Consider the following 21,262-nt stretch of genomic DNA (forward strand, 5'->3'; position numbering starts at 1 on the left):
AAACAACACCTTTATAATTATTCAAAGTGTGTATACATTTTTTGGGACACACACATGTGTGTTGTGTGTGTGTGTGTGTGTGTGTGTGTGTGTGTGTGTTGTGAGATAAGCATTTGTACCTAATACATTTTATTGATTTTTGTACAGAGAGGAAGGAAGAGAAAAAGAGTTAGAAATGTCGATGAGAGAGAGTCATCAATCAGCTGCCTCTTGCACACCCCCTACTGGGGATATGCCCGCACCAAGGTACATGCCCTTGACCGGAATTGAACCCGGGACCCTTCAGTCCCCAAGCCGACGCTCTATCCATTGAACCAAACCGGTTTCAGCCTAATACTATTTTTTGAAGATATTTTCAAATCTGTATTCATAGAGATCTTTTTAATGGTTATTTGGCATTGCACATTATAAATGTACCATAATGCTTTTAACGAATCTTTATTGATGGGCATTTTGGTTGTTTATAACTGTTTGCTATTATAAACGGTGCCATAATAAAGATCTTTGTGCATATATCATTGCATGTGTGTGCATTTCTGTAAAAGAGATCCTTAGAAGAGGGATTGCTGGGTCAATGTTTTAAGAATTTAAAAATTTTGATAGATCTTCTAAATGACTGTCTGCAGAAACTCTACGAGCTTACAATATCACTGATGAATGAGAGAGCCTACTGCCCACATTTTTCATGTTAATGACTGCTGATCTGGGATGGGGGAAAATAGCACGCTTTTGTTGGGATGTGCATTTCCTAATGACTGGTGAGGTTCACTATCCCTTCATGCCATGGTCTGTGTACTTCTCCATCTGCAGATTGTCTGACCATATGCTTTGACCATTTTTCTATTGGAATACTTACCCTTTTCCTTACTGACTTGTAGAGGTTTTGCCTATTTTGTGAATAGTGACCCTTCTCCTTCCATATATGTTGACATTTTCTTCCAGTCTAGATTTGCATTTTAATTTTGCTTTTGAGATATTATACCCCTCTATCCTGGCTAGTCCTTTATTGCTTCTGAAGTTTGTGCAATGCTCAGGAAGCCACACAATGACAAAACATTTTCCTGTATATTCTTCTAATATATATAGTTTTTACATCTTCAGTTATTTAATCGATGTGGAATTAAATTTTGTGTATGATAGAAGTGGTTATTTTGACTCATTTTTATAATGAGTACTAATGACCTGAGGGTCCTTGCTTTCATGACTTTGAAATGTTGTTTTGACGTGCACTACATGCCCATATCTACATGGTTGGAGCGTTCCCTACTGAATGATGTGGGTACTCCTGCAATAATGCTACTCCAGTTTCATCACTATGGCTTTATACTGTGGTCTGAATATAGTAAAGTCAGCCCCCTCCCCATCACGGACACAAATTTTCTATTCAAAATGTTCCCATTGTTTTCGCTCATTCCCCCTTCAGATGAACTGAATTCTGGAGTTGTCATGTCAAGTTCCATATAAAACCTAAGTGGAATTTGGGGTGGTATTGCATTGAATTTGCAGACTACATTAGGGGAGGTTTAAATATATTTTTCTCATTAAAAAGTATATATTAAGAACCGTGTGCTGGGCACTGCTGACCACTGAGGCAGGGATGGTGTCACATGCTGGGTCCTCTTCCTGGACCCGTGCTGTAGACAGAGGTTCTGAGCCACCCTTGCAGCTGGGCTGGAGGGACCCTGTGACAGGACCAAGAAGGATGGCATCTTGTGCTGAAAGGACACATGCCACGGCCAGACCTGCTCTGCTTCTCAGCCCTCTCCTCTCTCGCCTCGGCAAGCCTAGATCCAGATGCACAGTGCTGGATGGAATGCTGCCCATTCACAATGGACCTCGCTTGAACAAAGTATTAAATTTTGTGTGTGATCTTCCTGTTTGGAGGACCATCAGGAGAGCAATATAGCTTCTCTTATTCTAGCTGACTAATACAGCATCTTCACAGTTATGAGTCTTCTAATTCTAGCTTGCATCTCCATTTATCAAATGTCCTTTTAAACCCTTCACTGAACTTACCAACATTTGATCACAACAGTCTTGCACATATCTTGTGTGTGTGCGTAGTGGGAAATCCTTCATAGGTATTTGTGTGATGCACTATGTTCCAGAAGGTAACAAATATGTGTTTTAGATCCGGACCACCTGAGTAGGAATCCTGATTCCCTTCCTTCCTCACTGTGTGACCTTGGGAAAAATGCTTAACCTCTCTGGACCTCCTCTGTTTACCTATAAAGAAGCCCCCACCTCATCGTGCCACTGTAAGGATTAAATGAGCTGTGTTCGGAATATAGTGTGAAAAACACACAGCTCCTGTTATTACAGTCTTCTCCACCTCAGGAGTAGGATTGGTTTTCCTCTTATGTTTCCCCTTATATTTTCCAGTGAGTTATTGCTGATATTGAGGAGAGCTATTACTGATTTTTGTACATTGATTTTTCATCCTACCACATAAGGAACTCAACAGTTCTAATATGTGGACAGATTTTTCGGGATGGAGGACTTTATATGTGCCCAGTTTGGGGATGAGGATAATGTGAGCAGGCGGAGTACATCAGAGCACTGTCCTTTTCTTTCCTCTCTCTGCATCACTTTGTATAAGATATGTGGTTGGACTTGCCTATAATCCCCTGGGCTTGATGTCTTCTTTTCCACTGTAGCTCTTTAGCTCTCTTATCAGTTTACTTTATGTTATCTGTCAATTTAGATTTTCCACAGCATCGTGATTCTAACTTGGTAATTTATATTTTCTAAGAAAATATTACATTTTATCAAGACTCAAATTTATTGGTCTATAGTCATACACAGTATTCTCATTATATGTGTTTTATCTTCTGTGCTTCCATGGTTATGTCCCTAGCTCTTTCCTAATGTGCTTATTTGTATTTCTGTCTCACTCTCCTTTGAACGGGCTTTTTTCAATTTATTGATGGGGCTCCTTTTATTTCTTTTCCTATTTTATTTATTTTGGCTTTTATTTGTATTAATTCCTTCCTACTGCTGTTTTTGACTTTGCTTCAGAATTCTTTTTTTTATGGTCTCTTGAACTGAAGGCTTCCCTTGCTTGGTTTCAATCTTTCTCGCTTCTTGAAAAATACCATAGGCTCCTGAGTATGACTTTGCCCACGTCCTGCTTGAGTTCGAAATGCAGCCTTCCAGCTCCAACTCCTTTCTCAAGAGAAGGGGATTCGAGTTTGTGTTTTGCCTTACCCAGGTGTTATGCTGAAGGTTGTCTTTCTGTAATTCTCAAGTAGATAGATTCACTTGCTAGCTAGAGTATTATTGATAGAGAACAGCATTGCTTTCTAGTCTGGGAATGTACCATGTACAATTTCAACTTTGAATTTGAGATTTCATGCCTCCTAAGACACAGGTGTCAACTCCCCAAGTATGTGGGACCTAATTAAATTTGACTTGAATAGAGGCTGAACCACCGAGCAGCAATAGGACCCTGAGGAACTCAGTGAGCTTCCTTAGGCCTCAGTGTCAGAATTTATTAAATGGGGTAACACTAATCCTTATCACAGAGCTGATGTGAGGATCAGAGGTAACTTACATAAAGGATAGAGTAGCATCCATCCTGTAGGAACCAGGGAATGCATCAGGCATTGTGACTGCCATCATGAGTGTACTGGGACTATGCTATTATTTATCTGTTAGCCCACTGATACTTCTCAGGGAATCTAAACTTATCTCCAATAGTTCTCAGGTCCTGGTTTCTGACGTATCTCTAGATCTAGATTTCTTTTTATAAAACATATCTTTATTGTTGAAAGTATTATAGATGCCCCCTCTTTCCCCACTGACCCCTTCTAGCCTGCACCCCCTAACTCTAAGATCTAGATTTTTTAAAGTCTGCAGAGCCGCCCTTCTTTGACTCTTTATTTATTTATTTTTTATTTATTTTTTAAACATTTATTTATTTATTTTTACATATTTTATTCATTTTTCCCCCCTCCCTCCCTCCCACACATCCCCTCCCTCCCCAGAGTTTTATGTCCATTGGTTGTACTTATATGCATGGATACAAGTCCTTCAGTTGATCTATTATCTCCCCCAGATCCTCCTCCCCTCCCCGCTGAAATTTGACAATCTGCTTGTTGCTTTCTTCTTTGACTCTTTAAAAAAAAAAAAAATTATTCATGCCAAAGCCGGTTTGGCTCAGTGGATAGACCGTCGGCCTGAGGACTGAAAGGTTCCAGGTTTGATTCCGGTCAAGGGCATGTACCTTGGTTGCGGGCACATCCCCAGTGGGGGATGTGCAAGAGGCAGCTGATTGATGATTCTCTCTCATCGATGTTTCTAACTCTCTATCCCTCTCTCTTCTTCTCTGTAAAAAATTAATAAAATATATATTTTTTAAAATATTCAAATTACATAATTGGAAACTTTTATGGGCCATTCATTGAAAATGTGAATGGCCTGTAATTTATATGTGAATATATACATCTGTATACAAATAATTACATGTTACATGTATACTTTATACATATATATGGATACAGACACACATACACATCACATATGCACAGCTTAGCCCTAGATTCTGGATTCCACCGCCTAGTATAATTTTTTTCTATATGTGACCTGCTTTGCTCCTTATTATAACCCGTAGTAGAGAGAATAATAGTCCAAATAATGTTCCATGTTCTAATCCCTAGAACCTGTGAATATGTTAACTTTTATGGCAAAAGAAATTTTGCAGATATGTTAAGAATTTTGAGTTGGGAAGATTACCATGAATTATCTTGGTGAGCTCCATGTAATCCTAGGGAGCCTTATGAGAGCTTACAAGGTAGACAAGAGTGTCCCAGACAGAGAATGAGATACAGAGAGAGGGGAGAGAGTCTCTGGCCTTGGAAGTCTTGCCAATATCTAGATTTTAGTCATTCTGTCTGCCAAAACTGTACAATAATAAATTTGTGTAGTTTCAAGCCAGTAAGTTTGTGAAAATTTTTTGCAGAGTCATTAGGAAACTAATGCATAACCTTCACAGGGCAGTGCAACTCCCAATTTCAGATAAGGAAACTAGCTAGAGACTTTTAAGGGATTTGCTATCCCTGGAGCTATCTATGCCTTGTCAGTAGTGGTGGAAGGAAGTGAATCTTGGAGTTAATAGGGTGTGGGCATATAACTCTGTGTGTGTGTGTGTGTGTGTGTGTGTGTGTGTGTGAGAGAGAGAGAGAGAGAGAGAGAGAGAGAGAGAGAGAGAGAGAGGGATTTAGCCAATTACAACTGTAGGTTCATGGTGGTTTTCTTTTGCCTGGGGTGGGAAAGGGCTGTGGCCCAGTAGGAGAGGAGAGAGGAAGGTGAAAAGCCTGGGGTAGTTAATAAGCCCCTAAGAGATGCAGGATAAAAACAAAATAGGGACTCACCAACACCAACTTTCTCTCAGTTTTGAAATGTGGGCCAACTCTCCCTCAAGCCCTGCTAGGGCACAAGAGGATTTATGCAAAGGTCTGTTTAGTCGCTGGTTTCTTTTTTTGTTAATTTTATTTTTGTACCAAAATGCCATAAATATAGAGCTGCTTTAGAGCTCTGTCGTCTGGGAGATTTTCTTACAGAAGTGCTCAAGAGTGTTTGTTGGCTCACAGGAACCCTGCCAATATCTGCATGAAACTATTTATACACATCCCAAAATGAAGAACATAAAATAAGTACAAAGATACAAACTGGGCATTTGAGCCAAAGGCGACAAATGCGTTACCCTTAACATACCCACCACATTACAGAGAATAGAATTAGATGGGACTCCTGAGGCTGCACCATAAAAGTGGAAGAAAAGGAGCCACATGCTAACCTGACTAACTCAGGGAAGGCCTGCATGGCGGCCTCGCAAACTCAAGAGACATAAAGTAACCACAAAGGATGGTCTGAAATTAAAACCTTTAAATAAAAAGCAGTTTGTAATGTCATGTTCTAGGCCAGATTCTTCCTTGACAAAAATAAACTTTGATCTTTACTGAGCCTATTGTGTTTTTGCATCTAAGAGAACATATCTGAGGAATGTCAGTGTAACTTATAACTTCTCCCTTTCTCCTCCCCTCCCCTCCCCCGACACACCCGGGGCACAACTAATGGCACCAGGGCAGAAACCACAAATTTCTCATTGTTACTATGAGTGCTAGTGTTAGCTGTCTACTGCTAACTATTCTGCACCCACCTATGTAAAAGAAGCATGTGCCCATCATTTTACTTGTTATCCAATCCCAGAGGTTTATTGCCCTCCTTCCCCCACCCCTTGCTTTGCTTTCTCCGCCTCTCTAATCTATCACCAATGGATTTCATGTAACCCACTTACATCTCCTCTTTGGATGGAATTTATAAAACTAAGTGAAAATTTGCCATTTTCAGAGTACTATCTCAATATGTTGAGATTCTGCTTTCTGGCAATTGTTGACAGTTTAGCTCAAATAAACTCACAAAAATCTTTTACAGGTTTGGAAGTTTTTTTTTTTTTGGTTTTTTTTTTTTTATGTTAACAAAACTTTACTTGTGTTTAGGCAAGAGCACTCTTTCCTTAATCCTTGTAGCAACATCACAACACGGATACTCTCATTGCAACCTTGCCTCCAAGGACCCTGAGACCTGGCATGGCAGATTCCTTGACCAAGACCCCGGGAACAATTTAGAAATGCCAGGGCCTTGCCATGGATCTTCTTACTCCAGATCTAGTGCCTGTTCCACTTCAGCACAAATAACTTCTGCCGATCTGCTTGTTTTTCAAAGAGAAAACTGGGACCTACAGAGAGTGGCATTCATACAAATTCTCTAAAAGCAGAGTATTTATTTACTTCATGTATATATTTATTTCACGATTCATGTATTTGCTCTCTCATCCATTCCTCAATGGTTTTTGGAAGCAATGAATTATTTGTTGAAATGCCCAGATTAAAAACTACTGATTTTTAAACAGGGAATCAAATCCTAGAAAAAAATAAGTATAGAGAAAAGTGAAGGGCAAGAAGAGCTCAAGGAACTGAACATCATACAGATGTGGGCCAGTGTTCGGGATGGAGGTGAGCACTCTACTTACTGCCAAGACTTCTGAGCTCTCCTGGTCTGACACCTGTGAGAAATCACAACTGGGTCATCAGGACAGGGCCTTCTGTGACCTACGGGGTAGGGGCACCTACCACATGCACCCCACTCACCAAAGTCGCAGGAGTCTTTCTCACGGAAAGCCTTGGTATCACCCCAATGTTACCCAACATTAAGTTTAGTGAAACTCTTCTCAGGGAGGGCGCTATCTGAAGACTTCACTCATGGCAAAAACTTAAGAGTTCTAAAATAGCCATTTTGGAAGTAATGTGCTCAAGGGTATTCTTTAGAAAAGAAGGAAGGAAGGAAATGGAAGAAAAGGAAAGGAAATAGAATAAAAGAAACATAATTTTCATGGAGAACTTTGGGCTAAATTATATAACATATTGTATTTACTCTAAGACACGCCCCCTCCTGCCCCAAAACTTTAAGAAACTCTAGTATTTCAACAAACACTAAAAAAGAGAGAAACATCACTAATTAAAATTTGTCAAAATAATAACGTAAAATATACCATAATTTCAAAGATATTAAAATGTGGAAAACATGGGAACTTTAGAACCAAAGAAATGTATGTTCCATCACTGCAGGACTTGTCAGAGCTTTTACCACCCCCAGGTACACTATGAACTTCCAAGAGGCAGTGATAGAGTGCAGTCTTCCCCGCATGGGCTTGGTCACCAAGCTTCCCTTTTCTGTCTTTATGCAGCTCATGGAACTAATGACACACGCAACCCACATTGGAAAAGCCCTCTCTGAACAAATGGATGGACTCAGTACACGTTTACCAGGTGTCTGTGAATACGTCCCATACCTGAGCTTTTCAAAACATTTCAAACAGCGGAGAACACAAGCCTGTAAAGTTTAGGAGAAACTGGCACATGGATGTTCTATGTTCACTATGAGAGGTTAACTGTCCTATATTAATTATGTGAGGTTAATTGTCCTATGTTAACTACGTTAATTGTGAGAGGTTAACTGTCCTATGTTAACTATGAGAGGTAAATCCCACATCCTTCAATCAGAAGTCAGAGGGGTGAGAGCTCAGGTCTAACCCAAAAGTTGGAGACCACCGTAAAACAAGCCCCACACCCCCGCATCTACTAGTAGTTACTAAGAGTTATGTCAAATCGCTGTCTCCATTCTCAGCTTTCTGCTACTAGCGCAGGCTTAGCTTCAACGATAAAAACAAACAGCTCCCAGTTAATGACGGGTATAAAACACATGTACTTATCTCCTCTCCCTCCTAAAATCACTTAAAAATGACATTAAACAAAGAGATAGGCTAGTAAGGACTATTTGAAGCTGGACATGCTCTGGGAGCCCGTGTTTTTAAAATACATTCTCATTAGATGTTTCATTACATTACAGTTAAATACATTAAACATTAAGTAGAAGACAGAAGCTTGAGGTACCGTCTCTCTTCACCTCTCCACTGCCAGTGAGACCCTTCAGTTATGGCCTCTAAATGATCGAAGGGACATGGACATTCAAAAATGTTGGTGACATTCCTTCTATAGGCATATAGGAAACAGCTTTTTTATTTTTTTTATCGCATTAAGTCAGGAAAAGATGTATTGCCCTCTGAGGAGGAAAAAGCAAAAAACACACAACCTTTCTACTCTCAAGCAAGAACAACTATATAACCAACTAGGTGTGGGTTGTTTTTTCCCTTGTTCCCTTGGGTTGCCAAGAAGCACGGAGCTGAATGTATCTCTCTTAAGAGACTCTCCCATTTCAGGCTCCTGAAATCTTATTCTCCCTCACCATTTCTCTCCTTACAGATGCCTCTGATAGGTCCTATATTTATATTGTACAGGTTAGATTTATGTGGATAATATTAAACTCTCTTGAAAGAATGCACAGTATATACTGTACACACACACACACACACACACACACACACACACACAGCAAACATGGTTGCTAGATTAACTTGTCAAGTTCTTAGAAGAAAATAACGTTCCCTTACCTGTAAGATTTCATTGTAAATTCCTCCGCTTAGCATCCAATGACCCTATCAACCTATCTTAAAATTACGGGTTGCTCTCTACCATCCGGTACCTGTGGTCCATCAACATCAATCAGGACCAAGGCTCAGCCACCTGTCCTAAGGGTCTCCTTTGTCCCTGGTAGGCACAGGCTTGTGCTCAATACTTCTTTGCATTCTCAGCACCCCAGGAAAGACTGAGCACAGAGTAGGTGCAACAAATCTTAGGTAGATGAATTCCTAGTTCACCGATTACGGTTTGGAAGAAGTCTTTTGGCCAAGCAATGGAAATGACAATGGGAACACAAGGCGACTAAGGCCCAGTCTCTGCTCACCAGTGTGACTGGGACCAGATAGGAAAGCAGGTCAGTCAACAGAACAGTGGGGCTCCCACAGGGAGAAGCACAAGGTTGGGGGGAGGGGGGGAGGCGCTAAGGGGGAGGGGGGGAGGCGCTAAGTGACCCCAGATAAGGGATTCTTGGCTCACTTTGGAGGAACCCGGCCTGACTAGGGGCTAAGAACCCAGGCAGCGAGCCAGAGGTCCCATCTGCAAGAGGTGCCAAAACTTCACGAGAATGACTTGGGATTTAAGGCCAAATATAAATGGATCTCTCCCTTGCAAGAAGGTCTTGTGGGTAGAAATAAAAAATGCAAAGCATAAGACAATAAAAAGTCCTGCTTTGCCTACCCTAGCCCTGTTCAGTAATTACTGAGTCAATATTTAAATAGTACCTCCTTGAAAGGAGGAGGTATTATATTACCCAGCCCAGGACAACTACACCTCTCACCCCTGCACCTCCTACCCCTGCAGCTCCCACCCCTACACCCTTCAGCCCTGCATCCCTCAGCCCTGTACCTCCCACCCCTGCACCTCTCATCCCTGCACCTCCTACTCCTGCAGCTCCCACCTCTACACCCTTCAGCCCTGCATCCCTCAGCCCTGTACCTCCCACCCCTGCACCTCTCATCCCTGCACCTCCTACCCCTGCAGCTCCCACCCCTACACCCCTCAGCCCTGCATCCCTCAGCCCTGTACCTTCCACCTTGCACCTCTTACCCCTGCACCTTCCACCCCTGCACCCCTCAGCCCTGTAGGGCTCAGAGAAGTCTTGCTGGGGAAGGTGACCTCTGAACCAAGACTGGAAGATGACACAGCTGTCCAAGGTAAAGAGACACACACACGGTGAGGGCACAGAGAGGAGGGGTGAGGCCAAGGAGCAACGTTTTATCAAAATGCCAGAAGCTGAGGCGGGGAGGCCTCACTCAGGAGGAAGAATGGCTAGAAATGCGGCCAGGAAGGCCGGACTTGGAACCACCTCCCTAGCCCTGTTAACTAAGGAACTCTGCTTAGAATATTTTTTTTTTTTAATGCTGACAGTACCACAGATATCTCCATTTCCACCTCTTACCATCGCCCCCCTTTGCCCAACTCCACTCCACCCCATCTCACCCCAGGCCTTCATCAGAGAGCACCCACCTCCTATGTGTCAGGTCACCAAACAAAGATGTGGGGCACCACATTACTAGCCACATGACCCCGGGCACATTCCCAAACCTTAATGGAGTTTCGTTCAGTGTAAAGGACCCCACACTCTTGAGCACCATCCTTAGAGAGAGGTTGATATTATGAAAACGGTAGAGCTGAGGAAAGTAGAAGTCAGGGGTCTGAGAGATTCGGAGGTGGAGAGCTAGAACCAGAAGCCAACCTGTGGGCTCCCCTTGGCCACGGCCCTGTGCTGTGGGTAGCTGCTATGTCAGCATCCACAGGTGCTGCCACTGTGCTGTCACTGTTGTTATTTGCAACAGAAGGACACCGCCCCCGAAGGGCACAGGAGGGAAATAACAATGACAGACCACGGCTGATTCTGTATTCAGCCTCAGATCAAAGCCCATGCATAATTTACTCCACTAGCTCCGCAGTCACTTAAGCGCGGGAGAGCCTGCTATAAATTCAGGTCTGCGTACAGTAAGTTATTTCTTATTTTGTTTACTGACACGTATCCCGGCCTCAGGTGAGCTCCCCCAGCCCCTGCTGGAAGGCACCTGCAGCTCAGGTGTCACGGGGGCCGAGAGGGCGGCCCTGAAAATAAGCCTCACAAGGCAAACTGGACCCCACAGATTAGAGCCAGGCAGGAAAATTAATTTACTCTGAAACCCAGATGAAACTCATTCCCACTCCTCCACCTCTTTTTCCATCACATGTGAGGCTGGAAAGGTTGTTCTGCGCCTTTAGCCTGCTTTGCTGTCTTGTGATGCACGGACGCGCTTCAGTGACTACTAACATTCTCCCCGACCACGGGGTTATCTTTCTGAGTCACAGAATGTCAAAAGGTGAGGAGGTTTTCCAATGTGAAGACCTCATCAGAAAGGGAGCGAAGGGAGGGAAAAAGGCTGCCGTGTTCCTGAGTGATTGCTGAGGACCAACCAGCATGCTAGATGCTACTGATGACGGGGTAACAACCACCGAGTCCTCAATGTAGGCATCGTTGTTCAAATGTCTCATTTCATGGGGAGTCAAACTGTGGCCCAGAGAGGGAATGTGCCTTGTCTCTGGCCACTCAGCCAGTCCCTTGGCATGTGCCTCTTCTTTCCATCTCAGACTAAATTAAAAACTCCCTGAGCTCTTAGCTTTTGTCTACGTGGTTTCCTATCCATCTCCCTGCCCCCCGTTCACCATCCCTATAGACAAGGGCGCTAGGGCAGAGAGAGGCCAGCCCTGCATCTGACACCGCTACCTTCCTGCAGACACAATCCTTGGAACCTGGGCCAAGCCCACACTCTTATCACCACAGGTGCTGGTCTCTCAGTGCCACCTCCATGGTGCCTGCACTTTCTCCCAACAGCACTACCAGGCCTGCAGGGGGATGCAGGCTGGCCAGGGGTTACACTTATTGTAATTATTAATTATATATGCTTCCTCCCAATACCCAACGGGTGGTGATGTACACCCTTGCCTTCTACCTCTTGGGCTGCAAGAGCAGAGGCAGAAGGTCAGGCTTTGGCTCCATATCCCCTGCCCCTGGGCAGCAAGTGGTTGGGCCTGGGCAACACTCACCCGCAGAACATGAAGATGGTGCTGGAGGTGGCATCGTAGGGCAGGGGCAGGGCCTGCTGCAGGCACAGCTGCTCGCAGCCACCGTTGAAGCCGTCGGAGCAGTCGATGCCTTTGGAGTGGTCGTAGCAGCCGGAGCCGTCCTTCATGGGCCGCAGCTCCTCGGGACACTTCCCAGAGAGAGAGAGAGAGCGACAGGGAGTTATGGCCGAGGCAGCGGTCCCATCACACCCTTTCCTCCCACCTTCTGAAAAGGTACAGGAAGTTCCTTATGGCCAACAGAGAGCTGTGTGGCCTTGGTCAAGTCCCTTCACCTCTCTGAACCTCGGTGTGCCCGCCTGTACAAGGGGACTTTTGCCAGTATCTGCCTCGTAGAATTGTGAGAATGAAGAGAGAGAATGTCCCCAAAGTGCTTAGCATGGGGTGACTCATGGGGTAACCACATGGCATATGTGAGCAGCAATGAATATTGACATTGCTGGGATCACCACCATTATCATGCTTACTGTAACTGTGGGCTTAGGTCTGCTGCTATGAAGGTCATTTAGAGAGGCAGCCGGATGCAATGTAAAGAGCTTCTACCCAGGATGAGTTTCCTTCCAATCAAGCTCTTCCCCTTCTCCCTGTGTGATCCACGACAAGATTCTCTCCCTCTTTGAGCCTTAATTTCCTTATCTGTTACGTGGGCTGAAGTTGGATCATGAAGGCGTATACTTTACTTCAAAATTAAGCACCAATTTGGTACCCATCAAAAGCAAGTTCTCGTCCTTCCTGCCTTAAACCTGCCACTTCTCAACCGTCGTGCTCAGAGCCGTACAGGAGTTGCCCGCATACTCACATCAGGACCTTTGGAGACCTTCTGAGCCATTGGCTGGTCTCCAGCCGGCCCTCCTCATGCCATCCTCTTAATGGCCATTGGAGTGGTATTTCTAAATACCATCACTTCTGGCTTAAGAAAACAAATGGTTTTTAAGTGACCACAGTAACCTGGATCTTCCTGAAGCAGAGAGCCCAGGTCCTCCACCCCGCCACGTGCACGTTCCTCCACATAGCAAAAGGGGTGCCCTCTGGACCCCAACAAACCTCAACAACCCGAAACCTGAGTGGCTCAGACAAATGCTCTTGTTGGTGGGCCTGGCGCCTGCAAAGTGCTCTGTGAACGGGAGATTTTGTACTGTAGGGACAGCTGGCTATTTTACCTAGTTCTCCACCCCCTGAGGAGGCTGAGCTCATCTCCACTCCAGCAGCCGGAGAAGCTGTTCCCACCCTCCTGTGTGCACGTGAGGCACTAAGTTTTAATTTCAGTCACCCTGCTGGCATCCCCTGTCTTCAAAGATGAACATACAGGGCCCAGCCCTCCTCATCCATCACTGAACACAGATGATTAAAACGCCTCCCCTCCCCGGTGTACTCCCCCCTCCCAACCAGCTCCCCGATGCCTTTACTCTGAACAGCATCAACACCACCACACACACACACAAATTTACAAAAACCACAGCAGCAAACAAAAGGTCAGCCCTCCTGGAAATTAAATTTTGCTTAAGAAGAATTCATAATTACAGATGCAGGACGGAGTTCTTCGAGACATTTGCGACTGGCGCCAGGAAGGACGACGGAGAAAGTAGGTTATAAATGGCCTGTGTCACACTGCAGAAAGGTTATGAGACTGGCCACATTTTGTGCTTAAGAAGAAAAATCAATTTCCCAGGTGAGCAAAGTGCTGTACATATTAATACGAGCTCAGGGGAAGCTTCTGCTTGTCTGGGAACACTCACTGATAGCCAGGAGGGCACCTGGCCAAGGGGTCATTTAGAACATTGGCTGGTCCTGGGGCTGGTCTGTCTGTCTGTCTGCAGACACTCAGGGATGTCATTTGGACAGAATGACTGACCTTCTCACCAGGTGAGGAGAGATACCTGGGGCAGGATAGTATAGTTCTCATTTCCCACTTATCCCCTACCACTGCTGTCCTTTCAAAAGGAATGTTCTAAATGCCAGGTCTATTTTAAACACTACCCATTTATACTTAATCTTTCTAGCAAACCTGTGAGGTAGTGCAACGGGCTGATAATGCTCCCCGGAGGTATGTCCCTGTCTGCCCTCTGGGAACCGTGAATGTTATTTCTATGGTACAGGTTTTGCAGGTGTGATATAATTAAGGCCCTTGAGATGAGGAGGTCACCCTGGATTAGCCAGGTGAGTCTGAAGGCCATCACAAATGTCCTCATGAGAGACACAGAGAGATCACACAGAGGAGAGACCACGTGGAGGCAGAGCAGAGACCAGACTGATGTGGCCACAAGCCAGCAAATGCTGCAGCCACCAGAAGCCGGAAGAAGCAAGGAAGTATTCTCTCCTGGAGCCCTTAGCTGACAGCTTCATCTCAGACTTCCAGACCCCCAGACCTGTGTGAGAACACATTTCTGTTGTCTTACACCACCCAGTTCGTGGTACTTTGGTACAGCAGTCCTCGCCAAATGCAACACTTTTTGTTTTAAGCTGCTTGATTTTGGGGGTCATTTGTTATGCAGCAGGAGATAACCTATACAGTGAGCTACATGTGTCACGTGCTTAGCCAAGTGCTCAGCAAGTGGTAGCTGCTGTTTTGAAAGAATTTTATAAATCTAGTTTGAGATAATACACGTTATCTGTCAGACAAAGACCTAGTTACAGAAGAAGCACAAAGAAGTATATTTTGAAAGAAAAAAAGTGAAAACTCTGCTAAAATGAATGACCAGGGACTATTAGGGTAGGGAGGCCTTGGCCAGGAAGTCTTGGAGGGCAGAGATGCCAATGAGGCAGAAGAGAGATGATGTCCTAGGATGCTAGAAAGAGAAAGCTCAGAGCTCTTGCCCAGGCACCAGGATGCACTTGCCTTGTGACTTTGGAGTCTCAGTTTCCCTCTTTACACGGGGGAGACAGCTTGCAGATAAGACTATGTGGACTGAAAGCAGGTCTGAATTTCATAAAGACTTTAGAACCCTGAGCACTCAGGCCTCAGCTCCCTCAGCATGGGAACACCACTGCCTCTCTTGGAGGCATTTATGGAGACTAGGAAAAACAAAACAAAACAACCTAACAGGCACTCAAGAATTGAATACGGTAGGTGCATGTTTAATTCTTAGAAAGCTGCCAAACTCTTTCTGGGTGGTTGTACTATTTTTTTAAAATATATTTTTATTGATTTCAGAGAGGAAGGGAGAGGGAGAGATAGAAACATAGATGATGATATGGAATTATTGATCAGCTGCCTCCTGCCTGCTCTCTACAGGGGATTGAGCCCAAATGTGTCTTGACCAGGAATTGAACTGTGACATCCTGGTTCATGGGTGAATGCCCAACCACTGAGCCAAACTGCCCAGGCACGGTTGTACTATGTTAGTCCCCAACAGCAATGCATAAGCAATCCGGTTTCCCCACATCCTCATCAGTACCTGATGCTGTCAATATTTTTTATCTTAGTCACCCCGACAGGTGTCTAGCAATATCTCACTGTGGTTTTAATTTGCATTTCCCCGATGGTTAATGATGCTGAACATCCTTTGTGTTTATTTTCAGCCTCTATCTCTGTGGTGCGATGTTTCTTGCTCATTTTCTAATTAGATTGTTTGAGGTATTTTACTCCCAAGTTTTAAAAGTTCTTTATATTTTCCAGACACTAGACTTTTGTCAGACATGTGGTTTGCAAATATTCTCTCTCCCACTCTGTGACTTGTCTTATCTTCAAATGAACATCCACAGAGCAAATGTTTTTAATTTTGATAAAATCCAAGTTATCATTTTCTCTTTTATGGATCATATCTTGGAATCTAAGAACTTTTGGCCAAGCCCAAATCCCAAAGATTTTCTCATGTGCAGGTGTGTGTGTGTGTGTGTGTGTGTGTGTGCATGCCTGTGTGTACATGTATGTATGTTTTAGAAATATTAATAGCATTTTGTTTTATGGTTGATTCTGTGATGCATTTCGAGTTCATTTTTTGCATGAGTCATGAGGATTACATTGAGGTTTGACTTTTTTCCTATGAAAGCATACTTGAGCCTGGCTGGGCACTCAGTGGTTAGAACACCCCCGCCCCCCTCAGATGGAAGGGTCGTGGGTTCGATTCCAGGTCAAGGGCACATACCTCAGCTGTGGGTTCCAGCCCCAGCCCCAGTCAGGGCATCTGAGGAAGGAAACCAAACAATGTGTCTCTCTCACCTGGACTCTCTCTCCCCGCTCTCTTCTCTCCCTTCCACTTTGTCTGAAAATCAATGGAAAAAAAAAAAATCATTGAGTGAGGATTTATCAATAAAAAAAAAGAAAAGAAAAGAAAGTGTACCTGCCAGCACCCTTTTCTGAAAAAGCGCACCCGCCTCCATTAAACCGCTTTTGCACCTCATCTGCCTGGGTTGTGTGCCGTTCCATGGATCTTTGTCTCCGTTCTTCCACTAATCCCACACAGTCTGGGTTCCTGGAGCTATTTCAGTCTGGAAACAGAGTCGACTGACTCCTTCCATTTTATTCTTTTTCAAAATAAGTTTCACCCGTTGCAGTTCCTTAGCCTTAACATATGTTTCAGAAAAATCTTGTCCGTATCTATTTAAAGCATCATGCTGAGGTTCTGATAGAGACTACATTGAACCTCCATGTCAGTGCGGAGGAAGTGGAGATCTCTGCTAGAATGGTTATGTCTAAGAAGGGTCTGTCTGGTGAGGCTGCCTTTCCTGGCACTTTGGTTTAAAGAGAGCAGGCCTTTGGAATGGCCTTTCTTTTCTGTTCTGTTCGTTCTGGTCTTCGCCAGCTGTGTTTCAGTGGCTGGTTCCTTCAATCCCAAATCTGGGACATGAGGGGAAGAAAGATGCTTTTCCCCTCCTCCTTCTCCTCCTTCCCCCTCCCCCTCCCCCTCCTCCTCCTCCTTTTATTTTTTTGACCTGCCTTCTTTGCTCCACGTTCCACTGTCCTATGTTTGTTTCATATATAACCTACAGGCTTTTTAGTTGTATTTCATGAGAAGAATCGAGAAAAGACATATAGTCCAAAGCCCTAGAGCTCAGAATGTATTCTTACTTAATTTTTTTTTCTTTCTTTTTTTTTCCATTTCTTTAAGGAAGAACATGAAATAAAGAAATTAAGATCGCAGGTGGCTTTCAGTGTCTAAAATAATTTACTGCATGGTCCTTACACAAAACAGTTGCTGATGCCCGTCCCCATCCCCCGCCCTCCCAGAGGTCAGCCTAGGGAATGCATCTTAAGTTTATTCCAAGTATGGCTGGAAGGCATTGGAGGGCTGTTGGCAGGGGAATGAGGTGATTTGATTTGCTACTTTACAGAGATTACTGGTTAGTGAATTCAATTATCTGTGAGCACTTTATTAGAATCATAAAAGGAGTGTGGGGAGCCAGGCCCTGTGGGACCAGGAGTGGGCTAAAGAAAGGGGTGGGTCTATCTGATAATGACCCCCTCCGTGGAGGTGGAGGCTGCTCCTTTGCCTGGAGGTTTGGCAGTAAGTAGATGTGAGAGCTGGGCTCTAACCCCCTCAGCTGGGCTCCAGGACACCACAATCTCCACTGGGCTCCAGCCCAGACAAGGACCCCCAGGGAGACCTTGAAAATTGAGAGGGAAGGGGCATCAGGGGATCCCCAGCTGTTTCCATCACAGGCTGGCCCTCCCCCAGCCTCCTCCTCCATCCCCTGAGCCTGCTCTCCCTCTTCCCCAGCCCAACTTTGCATCAGAACCAAGCCATTTGTTTCTGTTTATAATTATGCATTTTAATGTTCATTAATTATGGAATGCAAATTGCTCCGAGTGCAAACTTTGTAATGAGCTGCTCTCCCAGCCCGCCCCCAGGTCTAGAAGGAGGGCCAGCTGTTGTGAGCAGAAAGAAAAACAACCAACTTACAAAGCAGAAGTTTCCCTGGGCCCCAAGGCTCTCACAGTATGTGAGCTTGGGAGACCTCCTGAGGTGCTGGAGGAGGGCCCTGCCCCTCTCTCTGGGTCTGGGGGACCCAGTATGGACATTCTCTGGCACCTTGGGCCTGAGGAGTAGGGTAGGGTAAGAACTTCAGTCTTGAACCCAGCCTCTTCCAGGCTCACAATGAGCTAGTCACTTGGTGTCTCTGAGCCTCCGTGTCTCCATCTGGAAGACTTGATCATGACCATCCATACCATCCCCAGAGTGGGTGTGGCAGACCAATGGATGCTGGAGACAAGAAGCCAACTCCCATCAAGCCTTTCATGACAACGATGAAATGAGACAAGGCGGCAAAGGTGAGGTTAGACGTGAACGAAAGGCTCGGCACACCATGAGCCACATGGGATCCTGCAGCTGTGCGGGAAGTCAGCCACTTCCTTCCTGTGTGCTTTGCTTTTCCGAGCCTCAGTCTCCACATCTCTATCCTGGAGCAAAGAAGTCTGGCCTCCCTGGGCGGTGAAGAACCAAATCAAACCCAAGCCCTGCCCACAATGGCAGGGCCTCAAAACATGAGGACGCTGTGGTGGATGCCCTGTTACCTTCCTCCAAGCGGGAAATGCATCCAGGAGCCATGGGTGGGCGGGGGGACCCCACACCTGCAGACAGGCAGGAAGACTGCCACAGGCAGCTTTTGCTCTTCCCAGCAATGTTATAGGACCAACACCATCCTGTTCGCCCTGCAGATGAGGAAACCAAAGCCCAAAGAGGCCAAGCGAATTGCCCGAGGCCACACAGGAAAGGGGGGTCTCCTGTGTGTCCACCTTAAAGGTTCCCCGGCTGCCACCAGGTGCTCTCTCCTTGGATGCACAGGGAGGTAGCTGAATGGGATGTCACCGTAGTTCAGACTGGTGCAAGGACCCTACAAACTTCTGGGGAAGGTCACTAGTGGGTAAGAGGAGACTTAGCTTGGCTGCTGGGATTGATTGATCTTGCATACACAGACCCGAGACAGATACACAGCAGCCTGGGAAGAAAATGAAGAGGAGGAAGAGCAATGGGTATTTCTTGAGTACCTACTATGGCTAAACATTTTTCCATGTGCTGTTTCTTTAATCCCTACAACAAAACTCAGGGGTACCTCTAAGCTATACCCGTTTCATAAGCAAATTTACTGAGGAGCACGCAAGCTAAGTAAGGGCTGCTGAGCCCTTCAGTCCACATTATTCCTTGGACTGGAGGCTGGGATGGCCTGGCTCTCCCTGTCCCAGGAGACATCGGGTGTACTTGCTGGAGTGCGGGTGAGCGGAAGAGGCTCTGCCAGGCCCAGGCCCCCGCCCTCTCACTCCTCAGTCTCAATCTGTCACCAAGGCCACCATCATCCGGCTGTCACAGCGACATTGATTTGGACGGCTGGAGCATCGAGAGCCCCTTATTACTAGGAGTTTTAATCAACTCATGCCAATTCAGCTGCCACTCAATCCACTCAATGTGTGCTGGGCTGTGCTGCTGACAGGGAGGAAGGGGTGGGCATGCAAGAAAGGATTAAGGGATCAATAGCCCTGGTAATGGAGGGCTGAAGCCCTGGGGCCTCCTAGAGAAGGCAGCGCCTGTCCCCAGCCCCAAGGAGAGCTCCTGGACACACAGCCCAAGCCTCCATCCCTCGCCTGGTTCTCCACCTGGCTCTGGAAATCGCCCCGCACACACCCAGCAGTGCCTGCTGCATGCAAGGTCTTTAGTCCCTGCTCTTCTGGAAGATTCCTATGTATCTATCATTAACAGCTCAGAGAGGCCCCCATGCAGGTCCTTCCTGACCCCTCATCCCAGAAGGATGCTGAGGAGACAGAAAGAAATGACGTTGAAACACTGCTACTGCCTCGCTGTGTGACTCGGGGCAAATTACCACACCTTTCTGACCTTGGTCTCCCCATTTAAAAACGACCTTGATAATGAAGAGCTGCCTCTTGGGGAGGCTGGGAACACAGTGCAGCAGGGGACAGGACAAAGGACCTTCCTGTGGAAGCCCTTATTTCCTTTCCATGCCCAGAATCGGCAGGCATCCATTTCCCTTATCTCCCTTGTTAATGACGCTTCCAGCAGGCGGCCAGGGCTCTGGTTCACAGTGTGTCTTCCTGTGAGTCTCTGGGCCATTTGAGGGGAGTGTCACACACACAGGGTCCTCCCCTCAGCACCACCCAGAGCTCAGCACAGGGCAGGGAGTCACCTGGGGTGGCCCTTGGGGTCAGGCAGGCCCGGCTTGAGTCTGACCTGGCTTTGCCCCTTACTAGCTGTGCAATGTTAGCCAGTCACTTCATTAACCTCAGAGCCTCAATTCTCTCAATACAAAATGAGCCTAATTATACCTCCTCAGACTTGCTATGGGGGAGAGAATCAGACATCTGATGATGTCCCTGGCATAGCGCCTGGTGCATGGGAGCTGTCCACTGGTATAAAAATTTAGCTCTTGTGATTACTCAGTACTGGCGGCACAGTGAGTATTTTTGGAATGTAATAAGGTGTCTGGTCTCATGGCTTAGCTCTGGCCGGAGTTCCAGTGAAATACCAACAAGCTCTTCTCCCCTCCCGCCAGCCACCTGGGCTGCATCACACACTGAAGCCACGAGAAAGGGAAACTCAAAGGTTCTGAGCACCTACGGTGGCCTGGTAGCCACACTAGGTGTCTTCCTCTTTCTACTGCGGAAGGCCCGCCATTCTGTGAGTTTGCTCTTGGTACCCCAGTGTTTCAGAGGAGGGAGCAGCTTCGAGGCCGGAAGTGCCTTTCCTGTGTTGCTCACCTCCCCAGACTAGAGCCGGGTGCAAGCATGGCGGGTCTGACTCCCAACCCATGCTCTCCCCACCGCACCGCACGGCCCCATCCTCTGGAGATGTAGAGGAGAAGGGGTGCGCAGGTCTCTGACCTCCAGGAGAATCTAGACCAACTAAAAAAGTCAGGAGGGCAACCCTGAGCGGTTTGGCTCATGGTTCAAGTCATGGTTCAAGATGGCTTATGCTTACGAATAGTCCAGAAATGGTCACTGCTTTTGCCTCACACATGATCATACCAGATTTGCCACACGCATGATCACAGCTAGCTAGCAGGAATATGATCACCTGTCTTTCCCTCTAGAGGACCCAGGGCATTAGGAGAAACCGCTGCAATCCCTGCTTCGGGTGCTTCCCTTCCCTTCTCTGGCCCTCCATCTTCTCATCTGTTCAATGAGAAAGGTACCTGTATGCCCCTTGGTTCTCTGCAAGAGGCTGGCAGGCATCCCAAGGGTGGTCAGGTGGGAGGTT

At 46.0% G+C, this 21,262-nt stretch overlaps 1 protein-coding gene across 3 annotated transcripts in view; it reads right to left on the reverse strand.

Annotated features, from left to right (window-relative positions):
* ASTN2 (astrotactin 2) overlaps positions 1-21,262 on the reverse strand; it is a 700,161-nt gene that overhangs the window by 261,864 nt on the left and 417,035 nt on the right. For all 3 annotated transcript variants that reach the window (XM_045579858.1, XM_036432815.2, XM_036432814.2), the window contains one exon: positions 12,084-12,250. In XM_045579858.1, the coding sequence (XP_045435814.1) occupies positions 12,084-12,250 (167 nt within the window). The remainder of the gene's footprint in view (positions 1-12,083; positions 12,251-21,262) is intronic.

Source organism: Pipistrellus kuhlii, unplaced genomic scaffold, assembly GCF_014108245.1.
Source record: "Pipistrellus kuhlii isolate mPipKuh1 unplaced genomic scaffold, mPipKuh1.p scaffold_m20_p_12, whole genome shotgun sequence".
NCBI lineage: Eukaryota > Metazoa > Chordata > Mammalia > Chiroptera > Vespertilionidae > Pipistrellus > Pipistrellus kuhlii.